At 38.8% G+C, this 16,313-nt stretch overlaps 1 protein-coding gene across 2 annotated transcripts; it reads left to right on the top strand.

Moving 5' to 3' along the window:
- The first annotated feature begins 4,106 nt into the window (after window positions 1-4,106).
- On the top strand, window positions 4,107-16,193 carry slc4a1b (solute carrier family 4 member 1b (Diego blood group)). Of its 2 annotated transcripts, XM_026163035.2 has the most exons (17): window positions 4,107-4,215; window positions 6,099-6,145; window positions 8,203-8,371; window positions 8,798-8,933; window positions 9,760-9,829; window positions 9,956-9,998; window positions 10,854-11,038; window positions 11,679-11,883; window positions 12,028-12,231; window positions 12,319-12,467; window positions 13,251-13,499; window positions 13,635-13,724; window positions 14,048-14,214; window positions 14,311-14,552; window positions 14,674-14,843; window positions 15,220-15,393; window positions 15,486-16,193. In XM_026163035.2, the coding sequence occupies exons 3-17, from the start codon at window positions 8,215-8,217 to the stop codon at window positions 15,564-15,566; spliced, it is 2,322 nt and encodes a 773-aa protein (XP_026018820.1). In that variant the 5' UTR covers window positions 4,107-4,215; window positions 6,099-6,145; window positions 8,203-8,214; the 3' UTR covers window positions 15,567-16,193. The 2 variants fall into 2 exon arrangements, with proteins under 2 accessions (XP_026018820.1, XP_026018813.1); XM_026163028.2 differs by lacking the exons at window positions 4,107-4,215; window positions 6,099-6,145 and adding an exon at window positions 12,597-12,791 and having other exon boundaries at window positions 8,179-8,371.
- Window positions 16,194-16,313: the final 120 nt, after the last annotated feature.

The following is a 16,313-nucleotide window of genomic DNA, read 5'->3' as shown; positions in this document are numbered from 1 at the left end:
ACCATGATCTGGATGCTGGCATGCTGCCAAACACACAGTAAGGATTTCCCTCCCTGAGTTTGTTTAGCATAGTCTCAGTTGCCCTGCACACATACCAAGCATATTAGTGACAGCTGTAGCAACTGGGCTGGAATCACTTCTGCTGGTATTGAATTGCTGATTTGGTGAATTTTTAAATGGGATTTTGCTACCAGCATTTTTGCACCATTTCTGTATCTATTTGCACGTCAAAGTGCATTGTTTGGTCATTGTTTTACAAACCTCAAATACGACAGAAAGAGTAGAAGACCATCTGGGACTCCACCAACTGCTCTTAGAACTGAAGAAACTTCTTGGATGAGAGATGAAAAGTCTTCAAGAAACTTTAAAAAGTCCAGATGCTTTTCTTTCCAAGCTCCTTAGAGTACGATGACCTGAGAGCCTCCACAGTCCTATAACCAGCCCAACTGGTAGTCAGTGTGGGCCAAAGTAGCTTAGCCCCAGTTAGCGCTCCCTTGGCTGGTCCTCCCGAGCAGCCAGGAAATCAGGCTGCATTGGGTGACCTCCAGTACTCCACCAACCTTAACTAGGAAACTTTTTGGGGAAACCTGGTCTTGTTAGGAGATGTTAGATAGAGAAGCTCTCTTTTTTCCTGAAATCTGGCTGAATTTATTAAACACCCCAAAACATGACTATCCAGACTTGGGACCAGTTGCAATCTTATATGTTTCTCTGCATTTTTTTATCCCACAGAAATCGATTATATCTTATTAATATTGTAGCATCTGCACTGCGTATGACCCTGGATTCTGTGTTTTCTCTGAAAAAGAAGGCAGTACATTACAGATGCTTGATTGCTTGACTCCCTGGTAACTCACAAACTTCCACCTTGAAGTAGATAATGGATAGGCTGAAGAAGAATTGGTGTTACACTTTTGGCCTAAAAAATAGTTTGTTATTCTACAAAAGCCCTCAGTAAAGCTAGGACATCTTACTATTCGTGACAAATTAACTTCAGCACTGTAGCCAGGCTGAGAAAAAGTCCAATTTTTAATGAGCTAAGTCTGTTAACCTTAACTAGCAATGACTTTAGGAATTTCTTCCCAGATGAAACTGTAATAATTAGAAAAAAAATTATTTACAGCTATCCCACAGATGTGCCTTAAAGTACAGCAACTTTAATAACTGATATTTGATTGATGTTTACTTGGACCCCTTCACTTCGATCAGCCTCTCTGAGTTAATGTCTTCATCTAAACCCTAGGTCACCAATAGACAGAGTGCGGGCTGGATCTGCATCTATATGTTTCTCCATTCTAACAGATCTATTACTAGATTTTGATGGACTGTTTCTAATTTACTCTGCACAGCATTTCTTGTATTTACGGTAAGGTTATTTTAATCTGTGCAGCCTTTTCCTTTGTCTTTGGTGGTCAATGTATATACAAAGGCAACACACAGACGAGTCACATGCTTTGTAACTCATCCCACATAACATTACTTAGCAAATCAAATGCTTTATTCAGGGCATGTGTGAAAACAGAAAACTCATGGGGGAAACACATAGGGAGAAAATAATATTCAAAGTTGAGATGGTTTACAGAAATGGGGTGATTCAAACAACACCTTTATTAAAATTAAGCAAATCTAAAATCGAAGCCTTATTTTACTTGAAATGAGAAAATAAATAATTTTTAAAATTTATTTTCTTACTAACTGAAAATGAATAATAAACATTGTTGAAATACTATTGAATTGTAATTTATTTCAATTACTTGAGAGCCAGATGTTGACTGTACTGTGGTAGCACTGTGCTCCACTTGCTTGAATCATATCAATCTTATGAATTCCAATTTTTGTATGTAAATGGTGAATCTTTCTCACACACAAAGGTTTGTCATGGAGTTCCACAGGGTTCCATGCTGGGAACAATACTTTTCACATTATTCACCCTCTATCAGGCCGGTTGCGGCAGATTGCTCCTTCCCTGAGCCTAGTTCTGACAAAGGTTTCTTCCTGTTAAAAGGGAGTTTTTCCTTCCTACTGTTGCCAAGTGCTTGCTCATAAGAGATTGTGTGATTGCTGAGTTTCTTTCTAATCGAAGCTTGTTCTGTTATGAATTGGTACTATATAAATAAAATTTAATTAAACTGTACTGATTGAACACTAGCTGCATTAGTTGGCTACCTTTCATTCATAAATGAGATATTTACATGAGGGTAAAAAACTCCCTTTGTGTGTCCTTCACAACCGACAACTACTTTCAGCTACTCCCTTATTTCCCAGGGGTTTCAATGGCACATGATACCACATGTTGATTTTTTTTTTTCTAAACGCCCTTCCTGACACAACCGTTCCATTTATCCAGGCTTGGGACCAGCAATGAAAATTATGACCTCTGAGGCTGGGCTTGTGTCTCCTTCTGGTCTTGAACTGGATGTTTTCCACCTTTAAGGCAAATGTGTTAACCACAACACTACAGAAAAGGCTCAAAAAAAGCAGTCTCTGCTTTGTAATTTAATATTGCATGAAAACTCAAAAGCCTGTGCTTGCATCAACTGTTATGTATAGTGTATACATGTATTAATGTCTATCAAGTATTCACACCGATGCCTTTCTTGGAGACTGATGTCACTACTAAACATTTCTTGGAGGAATGAAATGTTATGTTAACGGATATAATGAAGGATATCAGCCAGGTTGCATTTACACTTTCATACAAAGTATGACACATTTGTGCAGATGAAACTGCTTAACAGCACATAAATGCAACCATAATAACAATAATAATCCAATAATGCTATATAGTAGTATACATTGCTAATTCCTAGTTTTCTTGCTTTTGCTAAGAGTAATTTGATAGATTTACATCCATATTGGTTTTTAGAATTACATTAGGAGATTGCTGCTGTTGCAGAATTACACTTTAGTGAATGTCAGTTTTGCTTGATGCATGAAACAGAAAAGATAGTAAAACATACATTAAAAAAATTATTTTGCTTATAGATTCTTTATACTTGTAATGGGAGATACATCAGAGGATTTGGGATGCAGAGGCCTCTGAGCTTCTGTTCAGGACAAACACATGCAGACACTATTAAATATATCAGCGTGCAGAGAAACAATGCTTTCAGATTTGCATATAGGAAGAGGACTTCTCGTATTTCGTCACTCATGTTGGTGACTGACAACCCAGTGTCAAGAAAAAAATAGTCTCAATGGATTCCAGACAGTTACATAATGAGGTACAGTGACAGAAACAAGATGCAGGATGATAACATTTACCGTCAACAGAAGGTATGCAAATATTTCTTTTCTTTACATTAAAGTTTATTAAAGACAGCACACCTCTGTTATGATATGCTTTACAACTTGATTATTATGTTATTAAAAAACTAACAAGCATAAGCTTCCAGGAATTGCCCTGTGCAGAACCACTCATTTTTTTTACATAATCCAGCCGAGTCATTAAAGTGAGCTCAAGAAACATAAATCTTTCAAAAAGCAGAAAGTTGCATTACAGGAAATGTAATATCACACTTTTTTAAAGATTAAAACAATTTGGGGAATAAGAATTAGTCTCTAATGACTTCTTAAAATCACCCTCTAATGACTAGAAGAGTTAAATGTCACCTAATGTTTGCAGTTAATGAGTGGAATTGTTTTGAATTTGTTGTTTGTGTGTCTAGTTCAGAAGAAAAGTCAGCCCAAAATGACAGTCGGGCAGCAGTTTCCGCTATATATGCAATCATAAATGTGATTAATACACCTCAGTTTTATGCTGATCGTCTTAAGGTGGGAGGAAGAAAAGCAGATGAAAGCCAGCTTTAAGCAAATGTTTTACTCCAGCAAGACTGAAGGTGACCAGGCCCAGCAGAGAAGTCTAAGCCCTTGTTGTCCTCTAAACACAGACATTAAATATGATAAGATGCGGGCTGGATAATGACACAGTTTGACTAGTTTTCTTCCATACCAAACCACTGTATTCACTATCAATATTATGGGTGAGACCGGAACACATTGCTCTGCTGGATTTGCGCTTCGAGAGAATTAGAGTGCACGTGTCCATGTGTGTGTGCATGCATGTATTAGTCCCACCCATTATCGAGAAGCATGCACACACACATCGGCACCGAAGAAGCTTTAAATAGGTGATGCGTATGAAGTCACAATTTTTTTGCCATTCTGGGGTCAGTCACTTGCCACTGCTGTCAGTTTAAGCAGTGACTGCAGGAGGTAAGTGTCAGCTTTTCTGCTACAGCTATGAATGGTATTTGTCCAAAAATTAAGTTAAGCTGTTGCTTTGAAGCATGAAAATATGGGAATGGAGCACTTCATTGAAGTTGCACACTTAATGTTGTTGTGATGTGTGTTAGAGTCACTGCTGCAGTGGAATAATCTTTATTGGTTAATTGAAGAAATTTAACAGTCATTGCAAAACAGAATGTGGCAATATCAGTCATGTTGTGTAAAACAACAAGTCACTTTTTATGGAATACATGCCCAGATGATTAAGTATGCACAAACAATAAGATAAGAATGCTTTTCTCATCTGCAATTTTAATGATCTTTGAGACACTTGCAAAGATGCAGATTTTTTTTTTGCAAAAAAATGGTGCAGCAATTTATATAAAAGTGTCAAAATAAATGGAGATACTATATATAAAGCCAAAACAGAAATATATGATTCCAGAGCTTGAGAGTGTATAATTGGTATGACCATATTTATTCGTCAGCACAGCCTGAACACTCTTAGAGAAGCGTTCTTGTCATTTCTTTGAGTAGTCTCCAGGAATAGTTCTCCAGGTTTATAATGGACATTTAAGGCGCTTCTTTAGATGTCTTTATGCAAGATGATCCCACACTGCTTCATCTTTAGCTTCAGACTCTTGGGAGGCCAATCCATGACTGGTAGTGTACCACTATGTGTGTTTTCTATCCAGGTATGCTTTTAATACATTGGCAGGCAGTGTGTTTGTGTCATTGTCATGCTAAAAACATGAAGCTGCTTCCAATCAAAATGGAACAAAAGCTGACATTTCTGCTTTTATAATTTCATCAATTTTGACAAGAGCTCAACACCACTGGCTGAAATGTAGCAGCAAACCATGACAGAGGCTCCACTGTGTTTTGCAGATGCTGTGGACACTCACTGCTTTATCTAGCTCCTGAACTTCTCTGTACATCCTTAAAATGATTTGAACAAAAGAATATTCATCATTGCATAGATAGGGCATGACTTTTCAATACTGTTCACCTGCTGTAGGTTTTTTTTGTCTTTTTTTTTGTCTTCCGTGTGTCAAGTTTCTTTAAGGGCACACTGTACACCATGCCAAGATATGGGAATAACCGTTTTGGTGCCAAAATACAATTTTAGTTCTGTCAGACTGCATTATCTTTAGATTTTTTTATTTTATAATTTTTTTTTTTGTAGATTTAGGAAATTGGAGGAAATTTCATGTTTTTGCGACAGGCCACCGGTAACAAAACGTCTAAAGACACAATTTCATATTGGTTCTTTGCTAAGTTTTCTGTTATGTGTAGACACAACACGGGTTCATTCCATGAGTCGCTCAAGACCAATTTCAAAAATTTATAAGAAAGTCTGGCAACTTGGAAGCAAAATTTAAAAAAAAAAAGAGGAGTGACTCATGACTTTCACAGAATACTGTATATTTGCAGAAAAATGCACCTGTTATGCACCTACAGCTACCCATCTAACATTTGCTCCTTGCACATATAAAGAATCTGCACATAAACACTTAATGATTCACATATATGCACACACATACACACAAGGTTGAACAGGTGACGCTACACTTTGATTCAGCCTCATACTTATCTTAACTTCTACCTCTGCCTCTGTAACCCTACTGTTACAGCCAGACCTTAAACTTGACTGTCTTCACTGTTAAATGCATTGATTTACATTCTGGTGACTAGCATTTTGTCCTCAAAAGAAAAGAGAGGATGCACAATGTTACTTATTTAGCACACCACATATTTTGTTTTATAAGTACACACCCATGCACTTTAAACACTGTCTAGTCAGGCTAAGCTGAATTCTGCCCTTTTGCTCAGTTCTGTTTTGTAAATAATGTATTTTCCGTCTTTTCCAGCTGCCTAGAACTGAAACATTGACAGTAACCTCATTGCAAAGTGTCAGGTAAGGGTCACCCCCCCCCCCCCCCCCCCCACACACACACACACACACACACACACACTGTATACCCACTCTAGATGCTCGACATGTATTGACACTCGAAACATGGGTGTCCAGTCGTGTACACACCGGAAACTCATTTTGACTCAGAGGTCTGGAGCCTGGCGGTTGTTGAGGCGAGAAAACCGTGTTTACCTTTTAGACATGAAAGTGTCAGCTGGACATCACCTTCCCACATTTTCATGATCCGTGTCCACTTCCCTCGCAATATTAAAATAAAAATAATAAAAATCGGGAAAAAAGCTGTAAAGCCTTTATGTCTTTACTCAGCTGAGTAACAGTGTGATTTATCAAGACAAAACAAGGTGTTGTTCTATTTAGGATTATCATTCAGTAGAACTTCTGTGTTTGAACTCCTGTTTGAACTGTAACAGCTGTAACAGTCAGCATTCGCCTCATTGTTCTGACACACACATAAAAAAATTTGACTACACTACACACTAACTACACAAGATTTGCGCTAAACTTTGCAAATCTCTCACATCTCAAAACACCACCGTCACTCCTAAAACTTCCCCCTTCCTAAACAACTAAATGCAATGTTGCCATATTTTTTTGATTGGTCGACATGGTACTTTTTTCGACCAATAGGAAAGGGTGGGGTTTTTTTGGTTTTGTTTTTGCTCACAGGCGGAGAGCGCTTTCAAGCGTTTTCCTTATAAAACGCCGTTTTTACCGTTTCTTCCCACAGTAAATATAAACAACGATAGTATTCAGGAAGAAAACCGAACATTGCAGATATTTTTATCATAACTCTGGTTTTACGTGGCCTATCAACACAATTTAAAAACTTATTTAAAGTCCACACTTTTTCTGTCAATTGTTCCGTCTGTCCTGCTCACATCTCCAATGGTTGTACACGTTGTGTGGCTTCACTCCACATCAGCCACGCCGCTTTGCTAGCTAAAGCACCGGTGTCAGCAAGACTGTCATAGCCTGTCAACGACATTGATTAGCTGCGTATATACGAATGTGAATCGTATTATTGGCTGGACTATGGGATAAGGTGGCATCGTTCTAATCCCATAGGGGAGCAGCCAGTCACTTACTGACTAACACTACAAAACAGAATTGTTAAAGTTTTAATTTTAATTTCAATTCAGGTTAGATTTTATTTTTTGTGCGCAACGCAGATTTTCTGTGCGCAGAGACCGTGCCAGCAGTGCGCAATTGCGCACGTGCGCAGCTTAGAGGGAACATTGCTCCTAAGCCTTCTGAACCTACGCCCATGTATGTGCAATGACCTTAGTTAGACCTTTGCTTACTGCTATATTGCTCTTTTAACTACACTATTCATTGATGCAGTAACAGTAAGTAAAACATTAACTCAACCAAATTAAAATAAATAATGATGATGATGTTGAAATTAGCCTTCTTACAGTGGCAGTCACTGGAAAACAACACTCATAATGTCTTTAATGTTTTTGTTTTGTAATGAAGCATGACCAGGATTTATCTGATTCTGCCTGAAGAGAGTAAAGCACACTTGGGAATCATATGGCATGAAAAATATTGTTTTCTTAACCTTGAAGTAAAATTTGCAGATAAAGGTTTTTTATTATTTATTCGTTTTGGTTTGTTTAAAATCATTTTTGGAACTGTATGTAAAGTCAAAAAATGAATGAGGTAAGATTTTAAAACCTGGAATTAAAAAAGGCAAGCAGTAACAAGTCATAGTAGCTGGAAACAATCACCTCGGATAAACCATCTTTTATTTCTTTTTTTTACTATTACTATTTGCTACAAAAAGACATGTCCTAAATTTGTAGACGACTTTAAATGTAAGAGATTACTGAAACCACAGTTGTGCAGTTGTAGGCCTACACCTCATGCTCACATGTTGCACTGCAAGGAGGGGGGTGGGGGTGAGGGAGTGGGGGTGGGGGTGGTGAGCAGCTCTATATCATCCACCTGCCCTGTCTAAAATTCACTTGCCTCACAGACACAAATTATCCTTGCACCTTTGTCCTGTGCTTATGTTTCTCTCTGTCTACAAGAAGCTGAAGGAACAAATGAAGGAGCAGGAGCAGCAGGGCTACTGGCAGGAGAAGGGCCGATGGGTGGGTTATGAGGAGAGCTTTGACCCTCAAGCGCAGGTGTGGGTGCCCACTCCCATCTCTTGCCTCACCTTCAGGAGCCTTATCCAGCTCAGACACACCATGAGCCCAGGTCAGTGAGCAAAACATGAGCATTTACAGGTTTTTTTTTTACACTATTTATAATTATTTTCAATTTTCTGAAGTGCTTTACTTTTATAGGATTTAAAGGTACTGATATTTTATGTAAATCCATGCTGTGTCACACTCCTCCCTGTTACAGTGTGATCAAAGGAAAACTGTGCTGCAGTCTATACTTATATTCCAGTTTACTAAATGCTTTGCTGATTTAGATTGTTGTTGCAAAATATCATTATCAAAAAAGCTATTTTAGATTAGCATCTGTAAAATTCAGTCTTAGCCAACCTGACACATATAGCTTTAGTTCTAGTGCTTCTTTAGTGGCTTTTACTTCTAAAGTCCCTTCTTAAACCACAGCAGCAGTTCTTTCCCTTTTATTGAACATGACCACATATGTTTCTAAATTGTGTTTGCCAAGGTGTGACCATTTTAGACTGTGAGGAGAAGACCCTGGATACCATCACAGAGAAGATGGTCAGTGAGATGGTTAACAAGAAGGAAATCAGGTCAGGAGATCGGGAAGGAGTGCTGAACTCTCTGCTGCAAAACCACAGGTATCGTCTGAGACACCATCCACAAATACAAACACAAATACAAATGAAATACACTCAGGCATTCAGCCGGCTATTATCCAAGACTCCAAAAGGAAAAGACTGCATTAGCTTGCTCAGAGTGGTTGACACTATTGTAGCTGTTGTGGAATCCAAACTATAATTATGAATCATCATCCCTGACCATCAAACCCTTTTGTCTGCCTGTTGAATCCTTTATTATACACAGACAATGGACACTGTCATAACTGTTTTGTGCGGTGCAGTCTGAGAGTTAAATCACAAAGATAACAAAATAAGCATAACAAACCCTCTGATTGTGAGAACACCCACTGGGTAACAAGTCAGAAAGCTTGTGGTCCCAACCTCAAAATAGGTCTGGACCATAGCTTTATTCATTTAAAGCTATGGATTGTTGTTTTTATACTTTGATATTTTTTGTGCAGAATAAACAAAATACAATGTGAAAAAAACATTCTTGATATCCATAAGTCAACACAGTTAGGTTATTATGTCAAAATTTCAACTTAAGGACTCATTTATTACATTTCTAGCAATTTCTCTTAAAGTTTTTCAAATATTGAATAGGTCATTTTGTGCATTTGAAAACTCCTGTTTTTTCTAAATAAACTTAACAATATTACAAAAAAAGTTTCAATCAAATATGACATTTCTACCACTTTTCAGTCTTGTTTTCTTTTCTTTTTTTTTGTAAACTATTCAATGAACAGAGAACTACCAATGAATAGTTTACTGTTTGTAGTTTGCCGCTGTAGTTTCAGTTATGGGTCACAGAGACAATGACAGTGACGTGCTGCTCTCATTTCAGCCAAACAACTGACCCAGAAAGCCAAATGTTGACTGGGACTGACCTGCAAAAGTTTTCTGTCAAGGAGAGAGTAAGTTGTCCCACTGGTATTATCATTTATTTAAGCATAACTGACAAAAGCAGCATGTTTAAAAGTTGGTTCTGTTGCACAAAGTCTTGAATAGAAAAGTCTTTTTTCCTTTCTGCCTTACCTTAGACTGATGAATCTGAGCATGTTGAGGCCTCCATGGTGCTAGTGGGTAAGCTGCTTTTTTCATGTTTGATGTGGAGTACAGTGTTGGTGTTTACATTCTGATTGCTGCACACGTGTACCTAATGCAAAAAGTGTCAAATTACAACAACAGCAACCTCAAGGCGCAACAATATTAGGGAGAAATCCACAAAAATCAGACAAACACCTATGAGCAAGCAACCGGCAAGAGTGAGAAGGAAGAACTCTCTTTTAAGAGGGAGGAACCTCCAGCACAACCAAGCAGTTAATGCACACATGCATAGACTGTGACCTTTGGCCCGCCCCCATAGTTCAGTATCCCTGGCAGTGACATTGTGGATGGTAAACAACTGGATAAAGAAATGGTATTCTGAATGGCAGGTTCAGCTTTAAAGCTTTTCCAGATGGTTTCCTTGATAGGACCAAGGTTATTTGAGTTGATCTGAACTAAGTTACCACCATAGTACATTGAGTCTCAAGCACACAGCTGATGCAGAGAGCCTTCCTCCCCCACACCAAAGGAAAAGCATGCTGGATAGCTTTCAGCTGAGAATCTAAATTGAAAAAAAAAAAAAAAACTTTCAACAGTGAATAAGTACATGGGTGGCTTTAGCTTGCAGGCAGTTAGATTGTGTGGGAGTACATGGTTAAGTACACTTTTGGTGTATTTTATGACCATGCAGCATCTCTGAGGTTCTTCTGGAGAATATTCTGGGCCTTAGTATAAACATAAATGTGAATAAAGAAAATGGATTTGTCCATAAGAATATAAGAAACATGAAAAATGTCCTGTTAAGGTACATTTAGAACAGATGGAAAAAAAATCTGTGATTAATATGCAGTTAAACGCAAGTTAACTAATGCAGGGTCCTCTTTTGACCAGGAACCCTGGATTTTCTGGAGAAGCCCACAGCTGTCTTTGTGCGTCTGAAGGAAGCAGTAGCACTGGACTCAGCGTTGGAAGCCCCAGAGCCTGTACGCTTTGTCTTTCTTCTGATTGGCCCCAGCAGCAGCGACATGGACTACTATGAGACTGGGCGTGCTATGGCAGCACTAATGGCTAATAAAGTGAGTTGACTGAGGCTTTTAAAAGACAAAAAATACTACTCAGTGCAAAAACAGCATTCAAGTCTTCGCTCTCTGTTCAGGCTCTTTCAGCAAAAGAGAAAGTAGCAAGGGTTAATGTGGCTTAACGGTGACATTACTGAGAAGAAAGCAGAAAGCTTAAGAAATATTTTTCCTCTTTTGTGACTTTTTTTTACTCACATTTGTGCTCTAAAGCAATTTCATTCCAATCTAGGTTTTTTTGTTGCAACTGTAACAGGCAATTACCAGTGGTATCATTTTTCAGGAAACGTATTACTCCGTCACATCAAAGGACATCGACAATTATCTTTTTTTCTTTAATTATACCGAGGCACATCCAGAGGCAATTGCCTATGGATGGCTTTATCTTGTTTTAGATTGTTTCCACTGCCCCCAAGTGGCAAAAGGAGTTATTGCAGGTTGCAAGTCCAAGTTCAAAATGCAATTTAAATGAGCCAACACTAAATAAAGTTAATTGAACAAAGGTTTTAATATTTTTTTCTATTTATTTATCATCCCGTGAAATAATATTTGATTAACAGTTTCTATTGGAAAATTCATTTTTAAGAAAGAATCCTGCAATCTTCAGATTTCATATCTGTCTCTGCTCAATCTGTGCTAGGTGTTTAATCAGACAGCCCTTCAGGCAAAGAGTGCTCGAGAGCTGATCAACGCTGTGTCCAAGTTCATGGACTGCAGCATCGTGATCCCACCCACCGAGATCAAGAGTGAGGCGATGCTCAGCTCAGTCATCAACTTTCAGAAGAAACTGCTACAGGACAAACTGCAAAGCTATGACCTCGTCAACAACGCCAAAGTTTGCAGTGGTGAGTCATACGCATTTACCATGTTGGCTGACATTTTAACTAATAAGATAAACAGATTATTTGTTTGCCAGCTTTTAGTTTCTTATTTGGATAACTATTTGGGATCTGATAGTGGCTTAAGCTCAGATTTCACATTTTCCCCAGATTCAATCGTTTCCAGACCTCCTATTGAAGATCCCCTTTCTCGTACTGGTCGACCGTTTGGGGGGATGATTCGAGACATAAAAAGGCGCTACCAGTACTACAAGAGTGACATCACCGATGCTCTAAACGCACAGGTCCTTGCTGCCATCATTTTCATCTACTTTGCTGCCCTGTCTCCTGCCATCACATTTGGAGGCCTCCTGGGTGTGTATGACTGTGGTACCATTTTTTTTCTTCTGTTTTTTGTATTTTTGGAGATCCTATAAATTGTTTTTTTATCTTTTCCTGTAGCTTATAAGGTGGACAACATGATGGGTGTGCCAGAGCTCCTCATTTCCACCAGCATTCAGGGAATTATATTCTGCTTTGTTGCCGCGCAGCCCGTCCTGGTTATTGGGTTTTCTGGTCCACTGTTGGTATTTGAGGAGGCCTTCTATGCAGTGAGTTAAAAAGCCTTTTTATTAACCCTAACAAACATTACAACTCCATTATTGTCTTTTTTTAATTCAATTAATATTTTTTCATTCATTAATACTACATTCAAATCATCATTCATTTCCATCATTCAGTTCTGCAAGTCCCAGGGCATTGAGTATATTGTTGGGAGAGTTTGGGTGGGAGCGTGGCTGGTCGTCATTGTGGTGATCATTGTGGCCCTTGAGGGCAGCTTCCTGGTTCGCTTCATTTCACGATTCACCCAGGAAATCTTCTCCATCCTCATCTCCCTCATTTTCATCTATGAAACTTTTGCCAAACTTGGGAGGGTAAACAATCTTTATTCATTACACACACACACACACACACACACACACACACACACACACACACACACACACACACACACACACACACACACACCAATCAGCCACAATTTTAAAACTTCAAGCCAAATATTGCGCAAGTTACTCTCATTCCACAAAAATAGCTCTGACTTACCGGGGCAAAGAAACAAGACCTCTGGGGACCCTGTGGTGTCTGGCACTGGGTGTTTGGCATCAGGTCCTTTTGGTCTTATTGGTTGTAGGCCTAGAGTATTGGATTTAACACATGACTTTTTACATCATTGGTGCAGTGCTGTTCAACTGATCTTTCAGTGGTTTTATTTATTGTGGCTAAAAAGTGTATGTCACATGTTGTAATAAAATCTGAAACATTTCTCATCTGCGATTTATTTGTTGAACATAAGCCGTCATTTTCACCTATGCTCTTGAACTTTTCTTTAGATCTTCAAGGCGCATCCACTAATTCTAAATTACGAACACGTGAATGCAAGTGCCGAGTATCCCTGGCACCCAAAGGTCGAAGAGATTGTCACGTATGACAATTCTACCGGCAACAAAACTCTAATTGTCAACACCATCAAGCCATCTTACCCCAACACAGCCCTGCTCTCTATGTGCCTCATGATGGGCTGTTTCTTTATTGCTTACTTCCTGCGTCAGTTCAAGAACGGGACATTCCTTCCTGGAAAGGTGAGCTCATGCCCAGAAGGTTTCACTCCATTTATGAGGTCACCTTTACTTTAAAATAATAGGATTAAAAGAAACCAAATGAAATGAAATGAAATTCAAATAGTAGACTTGATGTCGGTGATGTGTGTTTAACAGATCAGGCGTTTGATCGGTGACTTTGGTGTTCCTATTGCCATTGTCCTCATGACGCTTGTGGACTACAACGTTCAGGATACGTACACTCAGGTTAGCGTGTGACTCCAAACTACAAAGGCACACTCATAAACATGAAGCAATAATTTAAAGTAAAATGCATCGAAATATATGAAAATCAAAGGTTTATTTGTTCAAATGATTCATCTTTACGGAAAAGAAGCTTGGTATAAACTCAATGTTTACCAATTAACTAAATTTAATTTGACCAGATTCCATTAAATTTAATGTTTACATTGTAACAAAATTACATGGAAAATTTAAAGTGGATTTAGGAAGCAGCTCGAACCATTAACTTTTTTATACATGTTGCAGTGTAACATATTTGAAAATGTTGTTGTTTTTTTTCTTTATAGAAACTAATCGTTCCCAGAGGTCTAACGGTGTCCAATCCTGAAAAAAGAGGCTGGCTCATCAATCCTTTCGGAGAGCACAAACCTTTCCCTGTGTGGCTGATGTTTGCTTCCTGCATCCCAGCCGTGCTTGTGTTTATTCTCATCTTTCTGGAGTCTCAGATCACAACGTGAGTCATCGTTGGTCTTATTAGCTGACACGAACCATAGAAAAAGTGACAATTCATGACTTTAATGAGCGTCTCCATCTTTATGGCTCTAAACAGTCTGATAGTGAGTAAACCTGAGAGGAAGATGGTCAAAGGCTCCGGGTTTCACTTTGACTTGCTGGTTTTAGTTGGCATGGGAGGCCTCAGCGCGATATTCGGTGTGCCGTGGCTCAGCGCTGCCACAGTGCGGTCTGTCACACATGCCAACGCTCTCACTGTCATGAGCAAAGGACCAAAACCGGTGATAGAGAAAGTGATGGAGCAGAGAATAAGCGGCATTGTGGTGGCCTTGCTTGTTGGTAGGTGCTGTCTAATCACCCAGTTCTGTCTACAAAAGCATTGCTAGACTTATACTTTGCATTCAAACTGATGTGTGTGTACGATCCTTTATCATTTATCTGAATGTATGCTTGTATCAAGGTCTGTCAGTTCTCATGGAGCCCATCCTAAAGATGATTCCCATGGCAGCCTTGTTTGGGATCTTCCTCTACATGGGAATCACGTCGTTAAATGGCATTCAGCTGTGGGATCGTGTGCAGCTTCTTCTCATTCCAAAGAAATACCATCCTAATGAACCCTATGCTACCAGAGTAAGCTTCTCATCACTGCATGATACATGAGGTCCATGGCGCTAGCATAAGCGGGGCAAACAGAAGGTTTCTCATGGGGAAAATAATGAAGTTGTGGTTTTGCAAGACTAAACACAATGAGATGTTACTGTGTTACCTATTATATTTATTAATTTTTACCCAGCTTGAGACTGTAGTGATAAAATCATGTTCTGTGTAAAACTGCTGGGAGGTATTTGCCAGATGCACATTTATATACCTAAGGCTATTTCTATGATTTAAATTTTATTATGCTTTTAATTTGTCCTTGAACTAGGCATGTGTTGGCAGGTTTCCAAAGCTACTTAAAATCGTCAGTTACTTGTGTTTGGCTGACGTCTGTCTGTCTTGGTTACAGGTGAGCACAGGACGAATGCACCTGTACACGGCCATCCAGGTTGTGTGTCTAGGAGTTTTGTGGCTTGTGAAGTCCAGTCAGATGTCTCTGGCGCTTCCCTTCGTTCTCATCCTCACCATTCCTCTGCGCATGCTTATGACCGGGCATCTCTTCACCGAACTGGAAATGAAATGCGTAAGCTGAACGCTGTGGAAAGTTCAGACCTTTTTAGATGGTATGTGTGTTGCAGTGTGTTTAAAACGGTTCTTTCTGTGCTTGTGTTTCAGTTGGATGCTGATGATGCCAAAGTGACATTTGAGGAGGAGCCTGGGAAGGACGTGTACTGTGAATCTCAGATGCCATTGTAGATGTTTTTCATGACAGACTTTTTTAATGAATGGATATTTATTTTATAAGTGGCTTAATTTTTTTTCTCTTAGCGCAAAAATACTTAAAATGTTGGGGGTTTTCCACATACCTGTAAAACTGTTAAAGCCAACTGCTAAACTGTAAATTTAGCTGTTGTAAACTGCCACTCAGGTAAATCATTTGCATAACTGAACCTGGAAATATTCTCATTTACATGTTTTTACAAAAAAAGAGAAAAAAAGGATGTGCAAGATGTCAGAGAAGCAATTCTACATGTGCCTTTTGTCCAGAAGCAGAGAGCTTGAAAGCTGAGTGTAAAATTGTAGGTATAAAAGCTATAAAAGTTTGTTTTTTTCCCCAAACAACTGCACACTGAATGTAAAAAATGGACGCTTAAGTTATTATCTAAGAGCTAAAATCTGTATGAATATTGTGTAATATATGATGATAAATGATGTGTATACACTGTTGCTGGAATGATAGAAGAGCTTATGCTGGAAAGAAAAAAGGAGTGTGTGGCAATACGAGGAGAGATATAATATTGTGTATAAAGTAATTATATTGTGTGTTCGGCTTTCTTCTTTTCATATCTCTGTAATTAAAAAACTATCTTCTGTAAAAAAAAACCTCTCCGCTTTCATTTTTACTAAGTGTTATTAACTTTTGCTGGAGACAGTTCTCTTTAGATTCTCTGAATTCCGGATAAACACTTTGTCCGAGACACCAGAAAAGGAGGCGTCGCCAAT

This window comes from Astatotilapia calliptera, chromosome 8 (assembly GCF_964374335.1).
Source record: "Astatotilapia calliptera chromosome 8, fAstCal68.1, whole genome shotgun sequence".
Classification (NCBI taxonomy): domain Eukaryota; kingdom Metazoa; phylum Chordata; class Actinopteri; order Cichliformes; family Cichlidae; genus Astatotilapia; species Astatotilapia calliptera.
This window is presented reverse-complemented; position numbering and strand designations above follow the sequence as displayed.